General features: G+C 37.3%; 1 protein-coding gene across 1 annotated transcript; it reads right to left on the minus strand.

The window, feature by feature from the left end:
* Positions 1-12,788: 12,788 nt before the first annotated feature.
* LOC110618765 (laccase-5) lies at positions 12,789-15,430 on the minus strand. The gene is made up of 6 exons (XM_021762004.2): positions 15,269-15,430; positions 15,014-15,165; positions 14,674-14,918; positions 14,446-14,574; positions 13,101-14,057; positions 12,789-12,987 (listed from the first exon to the last, which is right to left on the minus strand). The coding sequence occupies exons 1-6, from the start codon at positions 15,365-15,367 to the stop codon at positions 12,857-12,859; spliced, it is 1,713 nt and encodes a 570-aa protein (XP_021617696.1). The 5' UTR covers positions 15,368-15,430; the 3' UTR covers positions 12,789-12,856.
* Positions 15,431-20,245: the final 4,815 nt, after the last annotated feature.

Here is a 20,245-nt window from a genome sequence, read left to right on the forward strand (position 1 = left end):
AAAACATTGTAGAAAACTTCAGTTTACCCTTGCAATGTAATACCCGGCTAGACTCCGGTATCGGAATTCCTACCGTCTGGTGGAATTTGGGTGTCGGAAACCTCTAGAAGGGTAAAAGCATGTTTTTATAAAATGTTTTCATGTATTTTAATGTTTTAAGTATGATTTTAAATAAGTTTTTGCATGAAAATTCTTTAAGGAAAAACCCAGGTTCGGCCGCCGAAACTCACTTTCGGCCGCCGAACATGCATGGACTTTGGGAGGCACGTTAGGCCCCCGAAAGTCTAAGTGAGGGAAGTGCAGGTTCGGCCGCCGAACCTTATGTTCGGCCGCCGAACATTGCATGGATGCGGAGGCACATTCGGCCCCCGAACGTGGCCTGGCCAGCCACTATAAAAGGGTCCCCTTGGTCCGCACGGGCGAGCTTTTTCTCTCCCATTGTCGGCCAAGGTGAGTCTCCACCGTTCCTCCCTCGATCTTGAGTGTTTCCTCTAGATCTTTCATGGTTTTAACAAGTTTTCATCTTGCTTTGAAGTTTTTAAGCTTTTGAATCGAGTTTTGAGCAAGTTTTGAGCTTGGAGACCCAAGGAGCTAAATCTCTTCCAACTCCAAGTTAGATCGCCTCTACTCTCGATCTTCAAGAGGTAAGGGTCGATCTTGAACTCTTTTTATGCTTGACACAAGTTTTATGAAGATCTTTGGGGATTAAAGGCATGTTTAGTTCATGTGTAGGTTTATGGGTTTAAGTTGTGATTTTTGAGCAATGTAGCTTGTTTGTGTGTGAATGAAGTGTTGTAGATGGGGTATATGCATGTTTGAGGCCCCTAGGAACTTGTATGTGTGTTTTAGTTGAGAAATATGCATGATTTATGGTTTTGGGAGGCAGGAGGTTCATTCGAACCAAGTTTCTGCCGTTTGGCAGAAACCAGGTTCGGCAGCCGAAGGGAGTTTCGGCCGCCGAACCCCCCCTTGTGGAGGCAGCTTTCGGCTGCCGAAGGTGCCCCCGAAAAGAGACTTTCGTCTCTGTCTGGCACTTTCGGCCGCCGAAGGTGCCGCCGAACCTAGCTGAGTTTCGTCTCTGTCTGGGGCTTTCGGCCGCCGAAGGTGCCCTGTTCAGCCATTTCATGCATATTTTCTGTGATGTTTTCATGATGTTTTAGGGGGTTTTTGGGGGATATATTAGAGTTGTGTTTATATATGTTTGGTCCCTCATTGGAGTCCACCTGTGTAGGTTCGGACCCGAGGAACCGAGGACCCCAGCAGTGAGTGAGCTGCTTCAGTGTCTGGTCAGAGCTAGCCAGAGGTGAGTGGAAACAAGCTTAATGTTTTAAATCAAATAACTGAATGTTTTGAGCATGCTTCACGCATCATGATGATATGTAATAGGCTGATTGCATTAGTTCACGAATATGTTGCATTGCATTTTCCTTTGTGGTTGTGGGTGAATGCTGTATGATCCAATTAGTCCACGAGACTTTATGTATGTTATGACAGGAAGACCAGGACCCCATGCTACGGCCTGGCACGAGACTTTATGTATGATATGACAGGAAGACCAGGACCCCATGCTACGGCCTGGCACGAGGCTTAATACATGATATGACAGGAAGACCAGGACCCCATGCTACGGCCTGGCACGAGACTTTATGCATGTTATGACAGGAAGACCAGGACCCCATGCTACGGCCTGGCACGAGACTATGTTGGGACTAATTGGTGACAGGTTCACCCTTGATGTGAATTGTCTGTGTTATGATGCATCTCATGAAAGCATGAACTTTAATATAATGTTTTTAGTTTCTGCTCACTGGGCTTTTAGCTCACCCCTCTCCCCTAACCCCCAGGTTTGCAGGTACGGGATTGATAGAGAAGAAAAGAAGAGAAAAGTCATATGTATGTAATAGCTAGAGTATGTGGACATGACAATGATAAGAATGTAATGTAAAGTTTGAACAGTTATGTTTATGTAACTATGTTATTGAGGATAGAGTTGTGCTTGACCATAGTATATGTTAATCCCTTGGTATGTACATGATCTTATTTTATGATGTATATGTGAACCAACTCAACACTGAATGTATATTGCCATTGAGGCTTTGATGAAATCCCACAGAGGGATTAATGTTTATGTATATGATGAATACAGTGCATGCACAGGTTGAGTTTGGTGAATGAAGAAAAAAAAAAGGAAAAGTTTTTAATTCTTATGTATATTTGTTGATCATGTATGGGATTAAACAGGTAAACAGGATGTATGTAGGCTTGCTACGGGTTCCGGCGGCCTTAAGCCGACCTGAATCCTAGCGCCGGTAGCGGTCCAGATTTCCGGGGCGTTACATGCAATACCCCGCAAAACGAATCTGACATCCGAGATTCCACCGGACGGTAGGAATTTCGATGCTTGACCGAGCCGGGTATTACAATCTACCCCCTTATAAAAACATTCGTCCTCGAATGTTAAAACAACAAACAAACGAAACGTAACGGCTCTCTAGAACTGCACAAGCTTTCACTGCGCCTTCTGATCCTTGCCCTTCTCTCTTCATCTGTCCTACACTGGCTTCGTCTTTCACTCGCAACAGGCTTCTGCTGCGCTACTCTGATCCTTTTCTTTTTCCTCCTCTTACTCTTCTTTGCTCTCCTTCTGCCTCTGTACTATCCTAGACTCACGGATTCATCCTTGTCTCTCTAGCACTCCACTACTCCTACGCTCCCTTACGCACGCTCACAACTCCGTAGGTGCCCTCTTGTGAGGAAAGATAGAAATGGTTCTGGTACTACGTACCACTTCGATACCAACTCTACCTCCCTGCCTGATGGTAAACCTGACACTAGCCTACGAACACGTCTAATCACTCTCACACTACGATATTAAGGCTGGTTCCCAGACCTGCCTGCTAACCGCTCAAACCTGAACAAGACGAAACACCCTACGAGCCTGACAGCTGACATCAAACTTCTAGGCATTCTACTCGGTCCCCTCTGACACCTATCTCGGATCCATCCTGAACCCCGCTCCTGACTACCGTGCGCTGCAGATGCAGGTAACCCCAGCATCATAAAGAGAAAACTAAGCCATCCCCCGAATGACATCCAGACACTCAAATCTAGGACCATCAAGTCGAGTGGAAGGCATCTACGCTCAAGGACACTGGACTGAACCTTTGCCAGAGATGAATCCTACCCGGGTCTAACTAACCCAAAGAGGACACGCTAAGCCGAGAAGCTATCAACTCAACCGCTCACAGCTCCTAGAGCAACTAACGCAAAAGAAACACTAGGGCTCACAAAACAACAGAACAAGAACAAGTGAGCATACCTGGCATCACTATGTCCGATGTGTCTGCTCCACCTCCTTAGTGCCTGGCATGAGCCGCATGCCTGGTAGTGAACCGCTGGGAGTGTACCACCCTGGGCGCAATAGGACACTCACGCGCAAAGTGCCCTTCCTGTCCACACTTGAAACATGCCGCAGTACCAATCCGACAAGGTCCGCGATGCAGCCTTTTGCACCTCAGACATCTTCCAGGGCCTGAGTCAGCACTCGAGCCACCACCAAACTTACCCTTCTTCGACTTTCGAAGGCCTCTAACCTTCTTTTTCTCTCTTTTAGCAGCTGTGCTCAGAAGGGAGGGCTCAACTTCTCCTGAACTTGAGATCTTAGACTCCTTCGTCTGCGCATCATCTTCTGACTTTCCCATACTTTCTTCATCCATATTCACTTGCACACCTACATCCCTCCTTGGCACATCCATTCTCTCCACTCTCATGATGTCTCCGGACATGCTTCCTTGCTCCATTCCTTCTTTGCTTATCTCTAGCGACCTTTCAGGGTTCCTGGATGATTCCTTATTGCCAACTCCTCTTGACTGCACTCCTGGCAGAATGGAGGAAAAAGTGTCCGTACCTTCCCACTCAGATGGATCTGACTCCACAAACTGACTAGCACCTTGCATCATCACTCTTCTGAAACACAACAGGCACACAAGCACACATCAGCTTCACATCATGTGATCCATGTAAAACACACAAAGCACATGAAAAGCAGCCGAACATAGGGTCCATGTCACATGAACTCTAACACATATATATCATGGATGATCCTGTCACCAAAAGCCCTCAATCTAGCATAACATGCCATGACCAACTGTGCCAAAGGCCATACCTGATCTCTCAACTCATCTTATATCATAACATAGCATATCGAGGACTAAGGGACCAGTCAACATCCATCATACCAACAGAAATGCACATGCATTACACATGGCATTACAAATCATCAAGCAAGACATGACTCCGCATCCTATCCTAGTGGACATGATCTTTCTCTCGATCTTTCTTATTGTGCTTGCCCTCCTAAAGATAAAAACCTCTTTCCGATGTGAGATACCTCTAATCCCTGAGCATCTTTGCTCATTACACCGTACTCAAGAGGCCCTATGCTCTGATACCATCTGTAACAGCCCGAAAATCGATACCCTCAGTAACGGCCCAAACTGCTCGGCGCTAGGATCCAGATCGGCTTAAGGCCGCCGGGACTCGTAGCAAGCCTAAACTGAACTCTGTGTACCTGATCAATCCCAGACATGATCCAACTAGAACACTAGCTTTTAAAACCTTTTCTGTAAAACCACCAGGCTTAACCTTAAAACCACAGCCGTCAAGGCCTACACCAGTGATCTACTAAGCTGAAAACATAGAACCCACTCTCTTAGGGTCAGCATATTACAGGCTAGCCTTACTTTCCATTATGGGTCAAGGGGTTTTATACCCTTTCTTCCCTGATCACTGGAGTTTTATAAACACATCATATGTTAAGCCTAGCTTGACACATTTCTCATCAAGAAACGTAAAATAGGACACATGCATACACAAAGGATTCACCATACACTGGGCAAAGCACAACTCTAGACATTATCTCATTATACTCTATCTCTTTATCACCTACTCTTTCCATGCATAACCTGTGTATACATCATGCTAACACATCATGTCCATACATCATGTCCACTACTATACTATACAAACAAACATATCATATCATATCATCCTTAATCTTTACATCGTCTTACATAAACATATACATCAAGCTTCTCTTATACATATACATGCCACATGCCACTCTATCACAACCTAGCTATGCTATTACAGCCAAACACGGCAACCCATGCTTCAACTCTGCTCTCCCATAGCTCACTTTGCTTAACTCTGGCCCTGCAAAACTGGGGTTAAGGGAATGGGGTGAGCTACTAGAGCCCAGTGAGTAGAAACCATAAAACAGTTCATTCATTACATGCTTTCGTGGAATGTGTCACAGCACAAACATCTCATATCTCGGATTAGACATGATCCCAGAACTCCCTCTGTCGGTGCCCGGCCCCTACGGACTCCCAGGTCACTACATGTACTAGAGGCCAACCCCTAACTGCGGAGCTCCCAAAGGTCTTATCTAGACATAATAGGTTGCGGGCTACTGAGATCGCCTTGGTCCATCCCATCAACACTAATAATGCAATGCAGCATATTCGTGATTTCTAATGCAATACAACCTAGTATCATATGGCATCCATGATGCGTGTCTCATGCTCATACTGTCACTATCTTTAACCATTAGCTTTAAAACATGCATAGTTAGTTCTACTCACCTGAAGCCAAGCTGTGGCTAACTCTGGGCCAACTCTCACACTGGAGCTACACACCTCGCCTCAGGTCCGATCCTACACAGGTGGACTCACATGAGGTGCCAAACAACTCTAACATAACTCTAAAACATCTCCCCAAAAACCCCTTAAAATACCATAGACATGCATGGAAAAACATGCAAAGGAAGGCAAAACAGGGCACCTTCGACGACACTTTGGGCGGCCGAAAGTCCTCTCCAGAGACGAAAGTCAGGCATGTTCGGCGGCAGGTTCGGCGGCCGAAACTCCACTCCAGAGCCGGAAGTCCAAACCTTCGGGGGCGAGTTTAGGCGGCCTATCCCACCTCCTCAAGGGTTCGGCGGCCGAAACTCCTTTCGGCGGCCGAACCTGAGTTCCTCCAGAACCCAGATCCATGCACCAACAAGCCTCCCTAAACCTTTCTAACCCTCTTAACATGCATATAACCTCTTAAAACCATGCACAAACCCTTAAACACACATATAGGAGCTTCAAACAACCTTAAACTCCAACACACAACAACACATAACCACATATAACAAACAAAGGCATAAAGGGTACATAAACCCCTTCATGCACAACTCATGCAAACCATGCAAACCTACCCTTTATCCCTCCATAAAACTTGCGTAAAACACCATAAAACATAAGGATCAACACTTACCTCTTCAAGAACTAGAGTTGGTGTGATCCTAACTTCAAAACATGGAGAAACCAAGCTTCAAGAGCTTCAAACTCCAAAACCTTGCTCAAAGCTCACAACTCTTCAAAACAAGGAGAAAACTCATTAAAAACCATGTAAGAACTTGTAAAAACCATGAAATCATCTCAAGGAGGACATGAGCTCACCTTGGGTGAGAAGAGGAAGAAAACTTACCTCTTTAACCGACCTAAGGGGCTTTTATAGGTGGCTTGGTCAACCATCTTCGGCAGCCAAACTTGCACCCGCAACTCAGCCAACTTCGGCGGCCGAACCTAGCTTTCGGGGGCACAAACTCTACCACCTTCGGCGGCCGAACATACCTTCGGCGGCTGAACCTCTGTTTTTCCCTCCTTGACCTTTTCTCTTCACAACTCATTTCCTTTCCTTTCAAAACCATAAAACACTAAAAACCATGTTAGAAAACCTTTAGAAAACATTGTAGAAAACTTCAGTTTACCCTTGCAATACCCCGCAAAACGAATCCGACATCCGAGATTCCACCGGACGGTAGGAATTCCGATGCCTGATCGAGCCGGGTATTACATTGACGTTCAGATGGCTTTGTGGCCCTTTATTGGGGCTAACGTCCAGATAGCCTGGCGAATTTCCGCCTTGTGACCTAGTATGAGATGTCTTGCTATGCGAGACTGATGTCTGGATGGCCTTGTGGCCCTTTATTGAGGCTAAAGCTTGGATGGCTTGGCAAATTTCTGCCTTGTGGCCTTTGTTCTTGTCTCCACGCTTTCATCCATTCAACATTTTTTATTTTTCAGTTTCAAAACTCAGATTTTGACCTAGGAGATGAACATCTATGACATTCTCCTTATTGCCACTCCTATTAACACTCGGTTCTCCTGCAATTGCATAAATAACCCTCAGAGGTTCACTATCAAAGGTGGTCTCGGGAATTGTTACCTCGAGCTCGAGTCTTGAAAAGATTACAATTAGAAGCAAGACAACAACGTTTTGTTCTTGATAATGAGATGGTGTGGAGGCTGATCTATGGATAGGTCGGCCTAAGCAGACCTGTGCAGAGAGGTCAACCTAAGCAAACTTGTGCGAGGAGGCCGACCTAAGCGGACCTGTGAAAGGAGGCAAACCTAAGAAGATGTACAAAGAGGCCAACCTAAGCAGATCTTTGCAGAGAGGCTGACCCCTTCTATTCCTATTGGCTGGCGCCAAGTTAGTTAGCCTTTTCTTTCTATTATTCATTTCGAAATAATCTGTTGACCTTTTCTACTCTTTCTGATGAATTTTTGAAGTATGTTGTTTCTTATTAACCTCTCGACCTTGTCTGCAACCCTCTGCCAGCACTCTTCCATTGTGTATCTGTTGTCTTTTTGTCATTTTTCCTAGTCCACATTAGAATGTGTGTTCGTGAGTCGTTCAACGGGATATATTTTGTAATACCCGGCTAGAGTCCGGCACCGGAATTTCTATTGTCTGATGGAATCCGGGGTAGGAGTTCTGTTTTCTCAGTATTATGAGGTGTTTTCTGGTTTTACAGTTCTTTAGTTTTGAGTTTTGAGTTGAAATGAACCAAGGCAGAGGAGCCAAGTTCGGCCGCCGAAGATAAGTTCGGCCGCCGAAAGTGCTCAATGTTTGGCTTCCGAAGTTCAGGTTCGGCCCCCGAATGTTGCATGGTTTTGCATGCGATTCGGCAGCCGAAGCTGTGTTGGTCAGCCAGCTTTTGAGCCATCCTTAGTCAGCATTGTGGACAGGTGTTATGTCCAGCTTGTTGCCAGAAGTTGGCCACGTCTCCCTTGGTTTATTTGCTGAGTTTGAGCAGCTCATGCAGGAGTTTGCTCGTTTACCAAGTTTTGAAGGTTGTGAAGCAAAAAGTGAGTTTGAGAGAGTTTGAGAGTGTGAGAGGAGGTGATCCGTTTTCCCTTGTTCAGAGTGTGTAGCTTCTTACTACAGGAGGTAAGTGATGTTCTTGAATATGTTTTCTGAAGGTTTTAGTGGGATTTGTGGAAGGAGATGCATGTTTAGGTTTTTAATGGGAGTTTAGATGATTTATGCATGTATACATGATTATGTGTTATGTTTGTTTTGTTGTTTGGGGTTATTAGATAGTTTTGGACCCCTGTGATCATATACATGAGTATATGTGTGTTGAGGAGTTGGAGTAGATATGGTTTGAGAGATTGAAGGGAAGGAGAAGATGGTTTGCCGTTGAAGCTGAGTTCTGGATGAACTCAGGTTCGGCAGCCGAAGGTTCATTCGGCCGCCGAACCTCTTGCATGGTGGCTTAGGCTGCCACAGCTTGCCCCCGCGAGTTGTGCATGTTCGGCTCTGTTTGGGGGATTCGGCCGCCGAAGGTGCCGCCGAAGGTGCTTGAGTTTCGTCTCTGGAGAGGACTTTCGGCCGCCGAACCTACCGCCGAAAGTGTTCTGTCCAGCTTTCCTTTGCTTGCTTTGCATGACTATTAGAGAGAGGTTTAGGGGATTCTTGGGGAATTTAAATAGAGTTAGTCATAAGCTAGTTTGGTCCCTCATGTGCGTTTATCTGGATAGGTACAGACCAGAGGAACCAGAGAGAGCAGCAGTGAGTACTGCTCCAGAGATTCAGAGCCTGCAGAGTCAGTCAGTCCAGTTAGCCCGAGGTGAGTGGAACTAAACTTATGCCTTTTAATTGAACTACAAACTGCTTTTGAGCATATCTCATGCATCATGTTTATGCCATAGGATGATTGCATTAGTATTCACGAATATGTTGCATTGCATTGTTATTTGGTGATGTGAGTGAATGCTGAATGATCCAATAGTCTCAGACAGGAAGTCCAGGAGCCTTTGACTACGCCCTGGCACGTATAGCAAAGTCCAGGAGCCTTTGACTACGCCCTGGCAGGTATAGTAAAGTCCAGGAGCCTTTGACTACGCCCTGGCAATGGTAAGTACAGAGGTGTTATATACACATATACATATATATGACAGGAAGACCAGGTGCTCGATTCTACGCCCTGGCACAGAGTTACTGGGACTATGTGGTGACAGGTTTACTCTTGATATGGCTTGTCTGTGATATGGTGCATTCCATGAGATCATATTTTACTGAGATGTTTTACTGTTCTACTCACTGGGCTATAGAGCTCATCCCACTCCCTTAACCCCAGTTTTGCAGGTTCAGTGTACAGTGTACAGGGACAGTCCAGCAGAGTACAGGAAAAGTGAAGAGATCTATAATAGCTTAGAGTGGACATGTAATATTAAAGAGATGTAATAGTTGTTGCTTGACCTAGACCTAGTGATGTATGTTTTGTACATGATCTGTATATGTATATATGTTTTCCTGTATGTGAAAACCAGGCTTAACAGGTATGAGTTAACCCATCTAGAGCAAGCTCTAGTCAGGGATACAGAGTACAGAGTACATGAGTACAGAGTACAAAGATAGTGCATGCACAGGTTAAGCCTTGGTTCAGAAAAGAGTTTTATTTTCACATAAAATGTATGATCATGTATGAGGTTTACAGGTACACAGAGAGTATAGCAGGCTTGCTACGGGTTCTGGCGGCCTTAAGCCGACCTGAATCCTAGCGCCGGTGACGGTCCATTTTGGGGTCGTTACATATTTCTTATACTTACCTAAGCCATTCCTTCCTTGGAAGACCAGGTACCTATTATGGTCTCCTTCATACCCTTGCTTTTCTGGCTTTTGACCTTACTTTTGGCCCATCCTTCTGTCCTTTTCTCATCCTTTCCGGTACTTTTAAGCAGCCTGTACTAGTTTTCAGCCAGTGTTCTTCAGAATATCATTTGATTGCTCTTCTTCCTCGGACCTATCCTTTTCTTTGGATTGTGTCTGGACTGCCTCTATTCTAAGTCCTTACGGAGATTTTCCCCCTTCCCCTGGGTGCCATGAGTGATGCCTCTTTCCGAGTTTTGTATTGCTCGAAAATAATTTGCAACCTTCTGACATACTGGAGTATTTGCTCAATGCTCAGATTGTTGGAATCTGCTTTACTAACTATAGGGGGTGTGTTTTGTCTACTGCTAGGAGTGGAAGAAATGATTGCACTCTCATTGATAGCAACCTTAGCATCAGTTCGCGAACTACCAGCCATTTCGAGAGAAAAAAGAGAGAGATTTCTTTTCTAAGAGAAAATGAACAGGAGACTGGCTTTAATCCAAATGAACTAAAAGGATTCAATGTACATTCCGACAACAGAACTAAATGATATTGATGAAGCCAAAAATGATGATGTAGCCGGAATAGAGTTGTATTGTGATTGGTTAATCCTGTAAAATAGAGAATGTGAGGTGGTGCATGCCCACGGCAGCTAATCCGACACTCAAATCAGTAAATTGGAGAATAGAGTGATCGAAAAATTTGAGGGTATTTGTGCCAGATAATTGCGTACCTTAGAGAATTGCATACCTTTACCTCTATGATCATTCCTCATTTTATACTGTAAAAATGTGAAGATAAATATAACATTTTTTTATTATTCGACGATAATGTAACTGGTTCATTGGTAAGAGATCTTTTACCGACTAATTGATTGAAAATCTCATAATTACAGGTGTAAAAGGGATCTATTGAATTGTAATTATTAATAATAACTTTTTTATAAAGTCTCGTCCTGAAATTGAAAGGGTGGGTCTATCCAACTTAAAACCGATTTGAAACGTCCGAATCTTTTTTTGTTATAGGTGGAACTGCATATAATTTTATCAGATTCTATGTAGCCTGTTTTATAATAGCTCACCGCCTATTTTTAAGCAATTGTTGTATAATATCAATTTATTATAATTTTTTTTTATAGTAACATTTTTATTTTTTAAATAAAAAATAATAGCTTTTTTATAACAAAAAATATATTATAATATTTTTATGACTAAAATTAAATAATTATTTTAAAAAAATTTAAAATGAATTATGCTATTAGAAAATTAAATAGTAGTACATAGTAAACAAAATTTTTAAAGGAAAAAGTTGTAAATAATTTATGTTTTAATTATGAAAGTAGCATTTTCTACTATTTTAAATTTAAAAATACTTTTTATTATTAACCAGTGAACACATTTTCTATATTTTTACTTACTTTTTCTAGAAAATAGAATTAGAGTTTTCATAAAAAATAAAAAAAAAAAATTATTTTCCATAAGTAAACAAACCTTTATTTTCCTTCCTAACTTTTGTTTTCCCTTTCCCTCAAAAACTTATCAAACATAGTGATAAGGTAATAGGATTTATTATTGTCACCACCTCTAAAGGTTGTGGGGCACTTATTTGAATATTTTTAAGTCAAATTAATCATAAAAAATACATAATAATATACAAAATAATTTTATTAATATTTAAAATTTTAAAGACTAACAACAAAACTCACAAATAATATACAACGGTTATAAAAATAAAAAGTAATAGAGTATAAATATTCATAAATGAGTTATTTCTCTTATTAAGAATACGTAATTAATATAATCGATTTTTAATTCGCTTATAAGTAAAAATATTTATATAAGAAATTATGAAAGGTGCTGACATCAATATATTTGATATTCACTTCTTAAAATTAATACATTAAAAAATTCAAATAACTATCGCTACATAGTGTTATGATCTCTCCCTATGGTCCCTGAAAACTACAATTTAATCCCTGAAATTCTAAACCACTACACGTTGCCTCTCAAAATTAGTTGTAATTAGGAGAAATTCATTACGTCTCCAAACTTGGGGGAATTTGGGTCCAATAGTAACAAAATATAAAAGCAAGCCCACCCAAGGTGGACACGTGGGAGTAGATTTGACACGTGCACACACGTAATATTGTGAGTTCCGAGTTTGGACGCATCGATCAGTGTAGCAATGTTTCGGTTAGAATGAATGCCACGTGTATAGCCGCGCATGTGTGAAAAGTGTCAGCTTCATACAGCAACCGTTAACTGTTATGAATGTCAGAATACGTGTCTTCGTGTGGGAAAATTATTGGGCCAAGCGAATAATAATATTTATATTTTTTTTATAATAATTTGGTCATTAAATTTTAATTCCATTACCAATGATGTTGTTTAATTCATGTTGTAGAAATTATTATTATTATTAATAAATAAAACATTCAAATTACCACAAATTTTTAATTGATTTAAATAGCCATTCATTTCATATTAAATATGTATTGATTTTCACAACATTATCTAATAAATTGGAATTCTTGTAAAAAACATAGAGAAAAGAGCATTGTACTCTAAAAAGAAAGTGTGTTATTGAAAAGTAAGTAATTTAAAAAAAAAAAAAAAAGAACATGTGGGTACTAAACCAAATAAGATGGCAGCTAATGTTACCAAAGGCAGCACCATCTCTTATACACCCACCTTTATCTCTCTATCTTTCCAAAAATTAAAAATAAAAATATTAAAAAAAACAACAATTATATCCCCAAATACAGGGAAAACCAACAAGGAAACTATGAATCAGAGAAATTTTTTTTTTTTTTATTTTTAAATTTGCAATCCCCTATTGATGGGTTGCATTTCTTTTATCAATCTTAACACAGAGGGAGATCAGCTGGAGGAGGCTCTAGAGACTGTAGCTTCCCAACTCCATCTTCCACCAAAAAGGCCATAGCCAATCCCCATGTAATATGAACATCCAAGTGACAATGCATTATCCACACCCCTATCAATTGCAAACAGACAAATTTAGGAATAAATTACAGACCAAATTATAAAAAAAAATGTTGCTAAAGTCTTAAATCATTGCTGTAAATTCAGGAATTTTAAGGTTTTTACCTGGATTGTCTGCAACAAATCTAATGACTGCCCATCCATTTGAAGGAACTGCAACTGTGTTCCTCATTGGTGGATCCACAAGGTTGAATTTAGCTGTATCAGTTTTCGGATTGAAGTTTCCAAATCCTTCAGCAATGATATAGAAATCATATCCATGGAGATGAATTGGGTGGTTCTCAGGTGTTACAATGCTTGTGTCTTGTAGAACAATCTGGACCCTTGATCCATACTTCAATTTGTAAAGTTTAGTGCCTGTAGCAGGTTGCCAAAGTGATCGGCTGACGTTGCCGGTGTAATCGAATTTCACCGGAGGTGTTGCCGGAAAATCAGTGGTGAAAACTCCTGGTATGTTTTGCTGATAAGCTTGCAGAAGGGAGAAGCTTGAAGGAAACACAAAAGAGACATTGTTCATGCTGGATGTGAAGCGAGTGCCATTGGGTCCTTGGCATCTCCTGGGACGAAAATTCTTAGGACATCTGTTGAGTCCTAGGCCAATTGTGAAAAAGAGGCTTTCATCAATTTCAGTTGGAACCTCAACTTTCCGGGGACTTTTAAGGCTCTGGCTGAAGGCAGTGACTGTGTTTGTGTCGTTGAAGGCTGGCAGTTGAGGCATAATTGGATTGCTTGTGAGGCATTTAGCAGGGCAAGGAGCAGAGTTGTATTCAAGAATGGCTGTGGTGGTGGTATTGTCAAATGGAGCATTTTGGGCACTTTGATAGGCACGTGCTGCGATGTAGTATCTAGCTGGTGGCTGGTCACCGGAGATCAAAACATCGGTGGTTTGGCCAGGTCCTAGCATGATTACTGAAGTGGTGACAGGTTTGAGATAGGAAGCATCAGCACCAACAACTGTGAACTTGTGGTTGGCAATGGTGAAGAATAATGGTTGATTGAGCGCAGCGTTGATTACTCGCAGGAGGTTTGTCTCGCCGGAGCCAATTGGAACAATTACAGTGTCTACATAGTAGTTCAAACAGAGGTCATCTTCTTTGAAATCATGTCTGGGAATTCAAATTATAGTTAATACAGTTAAGAGGCTTTGTGGGGCTATCTGACCCATCAAGGATATCATGGTCTTCAAGCAAAGAAACTGATTGGGTTAATCCCAGAAGTTGGTGAGCTATCTTGGCCCACCATAATTACATGAGCAATTATAAATGTAAATGCTAATTTTTGCTAAAAGTAAGTAAATCACTTTTTATTCGCTTGGAGAAAGTAAGTAAATTGCTACCATAGCAGTAGAGCAAATATAATAAATTTTAAATTATTACCATTGACTTATAATTACAATTTAAATATATAAGATAACAATTTTGCCTTAAATTCATTTTAGTAATAAAGTTACCTTTATTAGAACAATTGTAAAGATCTCCGGGTTGGCCATTAATGGTGTAAGCATCAGAAATGTTTGGAGATGCTCCTGTTCTAGTGGACTCCCTCACCACATCAATGGGGTTAGCATCCCACCATTCCCCTGATGATAATATATCCACAATCACCATTAGTACAATGATCTTTAATACATACAATGAAGACTGTAATAATGGCTGGTTAATTCATTGGATATCATTACCAAGTAGAATGGGTGTTTCTCTTTTGGGTTTGGGGAAAGGGTATGAGTCTCCTTCTCTTGGATAGATAATTAAAGCACCATAGACAGTGGCTCTGAGCCATGAGCTATGAGCATGCCACCACAGTGTTCCTTCTTGTCCATCAACTGTGAACCTGTAGGTGTAACTTCCACCTGGTCTAATTGGACACTGTGTCACAAATTCTGGCCCATCTGCCCATCCTGTTCTCATCTGCCTTATTCCATGCCTGCATGAAAATTTGATAATTTCAAGAGTGATTTCAACTGAAAAAGAATTATTAATTGCATGCCCCATGCAAATATATGTATATAGAAAGTTTACCAGTGAATGGTAACATTGTATCTTGCTCGGTTGGTAACTTTGACAACTAGTGAGTCTCCATTGTTAAGTTCCAAGGTTGGTCCAGGAAACATCCCATTCACTGTGATGGTATTATGAGTTTTGCACAGCCTCTTCACTTTTGTTGCTTGAATCTGTTGCATCAACAATGTTCATTATATATTTAATTAACCAACATTAAAAAAATAAATAAATACCCATTAAACCAGAGCTTAATTAGCTAGAAAGGAGACATACTACAAACTCATGGTGATGAACTTTTGCATTAGCCAGTGACATTGTTGAAGCAAAGAGAAGCACAAGGACAAAGAAGAAGCAAGAATTGATGATCTCCATTTTCTTAATTTTGAGTCTTGTCTTCTTGAAGCTAAGTTGAAGCAGTGAAGAAAGTGATGAGAGAATGAGAAAGAGAAGGAGTTTATATAGGAAGAGTGAGGAGAGAGAGGGGTTGTTTGAGGTTGGCAGATTAGGTTTTGATTTGGAGAAAATGATCAAAATTTTCCAAAGGAAAAATCTTAGTTCAACTCTGTAGGAGTTGTTGCACCCACTAGCAAATCTAAATTTAGTAATTTCTCATACGCTTGCTTCACAAGTCTCTTCTCTCTCTTTGTTCCAACAAATAATCAATCATTATTACTAATTAATTTTATTTCCTGCCCAAAAGAAATTTTAAAAAGTTGTTTAATGGGTCCTTCTAGTTTTTGTAAATTTGAAAAAGGGTATTTTTTTCTTGTATTTTAGTTTATATGATCACTTTAATTTTTTAATTATGTAATAATATTCCAATTTTAAAAGAAAGACATGCATAATATTGTCAAAATCATTCTTTTATTTTTTAATTGAATTTTCCAAATCAGGATCTTGATGTAGGCATCCTACTTTTGATTATTGTGCTCATACAATAAGTCAAACCTTCACATCCTTTTATATTATTACCATAAGAAAAGGTCTGTTTAACATTAATTACTGTTAGCAAATATTAAATAAAATTAAAATTTTAAAAACAATACTATAAATAATTCAAAGTAAATTTGAAATGTTCTAATTAAAAAATAAAATTATGACAAAGGAACGAGAAAATGTTAAATGATAAGTCATTTTCCAACTAATATTATTGATATTAATGGTAAAAAGCTCAAGGCAAGAACACTGACCAGTTTAACCGAAATGACTGGTTCTTTAAGCACAAGCCCACTAATGATGATATTCGACCAATACAAGATAAGAATGTCTATGCTAAATTAAATTAAAGCCTGATTTTGATTATAATTTTAATTATTATTTTATAAATTTTAATTGTAATTATAAATTAATAATAATAATTTAAAATGTATTACATTTATTTTTGCTGCCGGGCATAAGTAGATGTAAACATTCGGTCTGTTCGATTTAAAATCGAATCGAATTAAATAAATTAAAAATTAAAATTTTAATATTTATGAAAATCAAATCGAACTAATTTTAATTAAAAATTGAATCGAACTGAATCGGTCTGATTCGATTCAGTTCAGTTTGATCGCTTTAAATTTTTAATAAATTTTTTATTTTTTACACTTTATTTTTAATATTTTAAAATTTAATTGAAATATTTTAATTTTAATATGATCTAATCACTCTATATTATTAAAAATAATATATTATTATCACTAATCGGTTTGATTTGATTTTTTTAATTTTTTTTATCAAAATCAAACCAATCCGAAATAACCGAAAATTTTAAAATTAAAAACCGAATTAAACCGAAATAAATAAAAAATCGAACTAAATTTTTAAATTAATCCGATTTGATCAATTTTTTCGATTTGAACTGAATATTACTCACCCCTAAACATAAAATATTGATTTATTTATTTTTTGACAATAAATACACATAAAATATTTTTTTTATTAAAATATATTATTATATATAACCAACAAGTGAATTTATTTTATAATAATTTTAATTTATAACAATTTTAAATTATTGTTAAAACTGTTGTTTTAGTAGTATTAAGATAAATTAGAATTGTTTGATTAAAACCTAAAATATAATAGCGGAGATGTGAATTAAATATTGAATTTAAAATTTTAGAAAATTTAACTATACTGTCGGTATAAAATCAGAGTACTAATTGTGTAATTGAGATTTGTTGGTCCAACAACAAATTCACACATGGGAATTAGTTAGCTTGTCAAGATCAATGATTGAACATTGTTGGATTTCAATAGGAAGCAAGTAATTGGTTCTTATTAATTATGTATCTCAAAATTTTGCATTCATGTGTTTGCTCGATTGGTGAACTAAATACCAGATGGGTAATTCATAATTATTAATTCTCATCATCACCATATAAAAAATAAAAAATTTTGTATTTTTAAAATTTTGAAGTATAATTTTTAAAATAAATTAACGTAAACTAAATAAAATTGCTTTTGAGAGAATAATTTAAAATATGTGAATTAGTTCGACTCTGATTTAGTCGAGACTAATAAAAAATATATGCTATAATTCATTTGTGATTTTTTTAAAAAAAACAATGGTGGAAAGAGATTGATATTGTGATGTATAGTTCACAGTGAACATATGAAAAAATTAGACCTAAAGGGTTGGGTCATTGTTTGTTAGATGGATAGCAACTAAGTGAAGGACAAGAGGTAAACAGAGATAAGAATCTGCTGGTTTGGAATTTGAAAGGTTAACAAGATTGAAACAACAAGTAACATAGTTTGGTGAAGTTTGTTATTGACTTTCAAGAATCTTGAGATATCAAATCTTAATTAATTAAAAAAAAAAAAGCATAAATTTTTAAGAAAATGAAAGCTTAATTGAAAGGTGATGGTTCCTTGTCAAAGTTTTCCTGTGTTTTGTCTATCATCCACTCTTGTTTTTCCTTTTCTTTTTAACTTATTATTTAAAAAAATTTACTATTTAATCCCTAAATTTTATTAATCCTTATATTTTGAAAATTAGATTATTTAACCCTTAATTTTTCTTCTATCACATATTTTAAATCCTTCCGTCCATCTTTTTATTAGTTTTAAATTTAAATTACTATTTAATTTCTGAATATTATAATAATTTACAATTACATCTCTCAATTTTGAAATTAATTATAATTTCATTCCTCTTTTCATCTCTCTTGCTCTCTGTATCTCTTTCCCTTTGTATATCTCTTTTTTTCTATGTGAAAAAAGATAAAAATTAAAATTAATGAATAAAATTATAAATAATTATAAAATTAAAGTCGACACGTATAATATATAGAAATGTAACTTTAAAAATAATAGAAGGACCTTCGATATGTGAAGGAAGTAAAATTGAAAAACTAATAATTTAATATTTAAAATATAAATATTAAATTATTAATATATAGTAATAAAATTCAAGGAGTAAAGTAAAAATTTCTTATTATCTGTTAATATTGTGCATGTTGGTTATTGCTTTTATTGGTTTCCATTTTCTTTGGTGGTTATGAATTGTTGCAAACTTTTGCAATTTTAATTAACATCATTAATTTCAATGGCAAATTGGCCTCAAAGATTTCACACTCACTCTGTCTCGCCCTTTTCCCTTCAAAAGTTCCCATCAATGTTTATAATTAATCTTTGTTGAGACATTTATTTAAAAATTACTATGGAAAGTTGTGATATTAAAGAAATTACCCCTTATTTGAAATAAAATTTTTTATAAAAATTCAATTATTAAATTTTTTATTTAAAATAAAAAAAATTCATTTAAACTCTGTTATTGAAAAATGAATTATACCGTATAAATTAAACATGGACCACATTACAAAAGCAACCTACATTTAAATGATGGCTTCTTGCTCTTATCTTTCTATCCCATAAATAAATAAAAATATTTTCTATTTTTCAATAGCTTTATTTCATTGATATTGAAGTTATGGCTAAAATTAAAAAGTCTCGAGTTTGAAAATTGAATTAAAGCATATTGATATAAATAATAACTATTAAATTGAGGGTGAACATCAAACGCAATGGAATTGCAGGTCTCAAGCAGTAAAAGAACAGAAAGAAAAAGAAAAGAAAAGAAAAGAAAATTAGGGTGCTGACCCAAATCCACAGAAACCTAGAAACTGTGTGAAAGGCAATCTTTGCACACCCACTAGTGGTTGTGCATATGTTCCCTTAGGAAAGATGAGAAAAATGATGTTGTTTGGCCTGCATCAGCTAATAAAATTGCACCAAACCTATCATAAAAAACCCAACAAATCCTTCTGTTATTACCCAATTGAATCTCTTGAATAGAAACAGTTTTGAATTAATGGATTTTTCCTTCTGGAGAAGTGGTTGCCATATGTAAAAGTAATAACCCTTTTGGTTGTGTTATTAATTATATAATAAGCAATTCCTAATTTTTTTTTTTTTTTGAAAGCAAGCAATTCCTAATGATAAAAGTACCAATATAGCTTTATAGAAGAGGGATGGATTATTTTCTTTTAAAAAAAATAAATGTAATGAAAGTGTTAATAATAAATTGAAACCAGAGATCATTAAATGCTTATTTAAATTTGAAGTACATGCTATGATAAATGATTAAAATTATACGGATAAACTTGTTAAGAATGATAATATTTTAGAGATTTTTTGTAAATTATAGAAAATAAAAATTTTATTAGAGAATTATCATATGTTTCATTCTTATTTTAACATTAGGAAAATAATGCTTGATATCATCATCAATGTAATTAAAATAATCATTAAAGTATTAAGCAACTATAACAGAAACCCAAACTTCAAATTTTTACTGATAAAACCATTTTTTATTTGGAAGTTTGTTGATTGTTGCGCTTAAATTTTACCTGAAACTGAGAAAAATCCAACATATAAAACCAAGTTCAACTGAAGCAGCCATTAGTAATCTAATGGCTAAGACAGAAAAAATCCAAGAACAAAAAGACCTAAATACAAGAATCTTAAGCAGTCATTAGCAAATTATTTTAATAGCTTTAATTTTGGAAGTTTATAGAGAAATTAACTGCTTTATTAGTTATAATTATTAAATTACAACAGTAAAAATGACATATTGAATCTGTCCTAACTTATGCTGTCGACGTCCGATAAAAATCTACGATAATTTTATGAAAATCTACAATAATTTTTCGAAAAGAAAATTTTGAGACACACAACTTTTAAAAGTGTAATGAGTTTTATAATTTTAAATATTAAAATTTTTTCGATTATAAATAATTTTTTTTAACTATTAGAAATACA

Source organism: Manihot esculenta, chromosome 7 (genome assembly GCF_001659605.2).
Source record: "Manihot esculenta cultivar AM560-2 chromosome 7, M.esculenta_v8, whole genome shotgun sequence".
NCBI lineage: Eukaryota > Viridiplantae > Streptophyta > Magnoliopsida > Malpighiales > Euphorbiaceae > Manihot > Manihot esculenta.

Excerpts from the sequence above, each read along its gene's own strand:
- LOC110618765 (XM_021762004.2), bottom strand. The coding sequence starts at position 15,367 with ATGGAGATCATCAATTCTTGCTTCTTCTTTGTCCTTGTGCTTCTCTTT. Across the intron at positions 14,919-15,013 it reads TACAATGTTACCATTCACTG|GCATGGAATAAGGCAGATGA; the intron begins GTAAACTTTCTA and ends ATTTTCATGCAG. Across the intron at positions 12,988-13,100 it reads ATTTGTTGCAGACAATCCAG|GGGTGTGGATAATGCATTGT; the intron begins GTAAAAACCTTA and ends TGCAATTGATAG.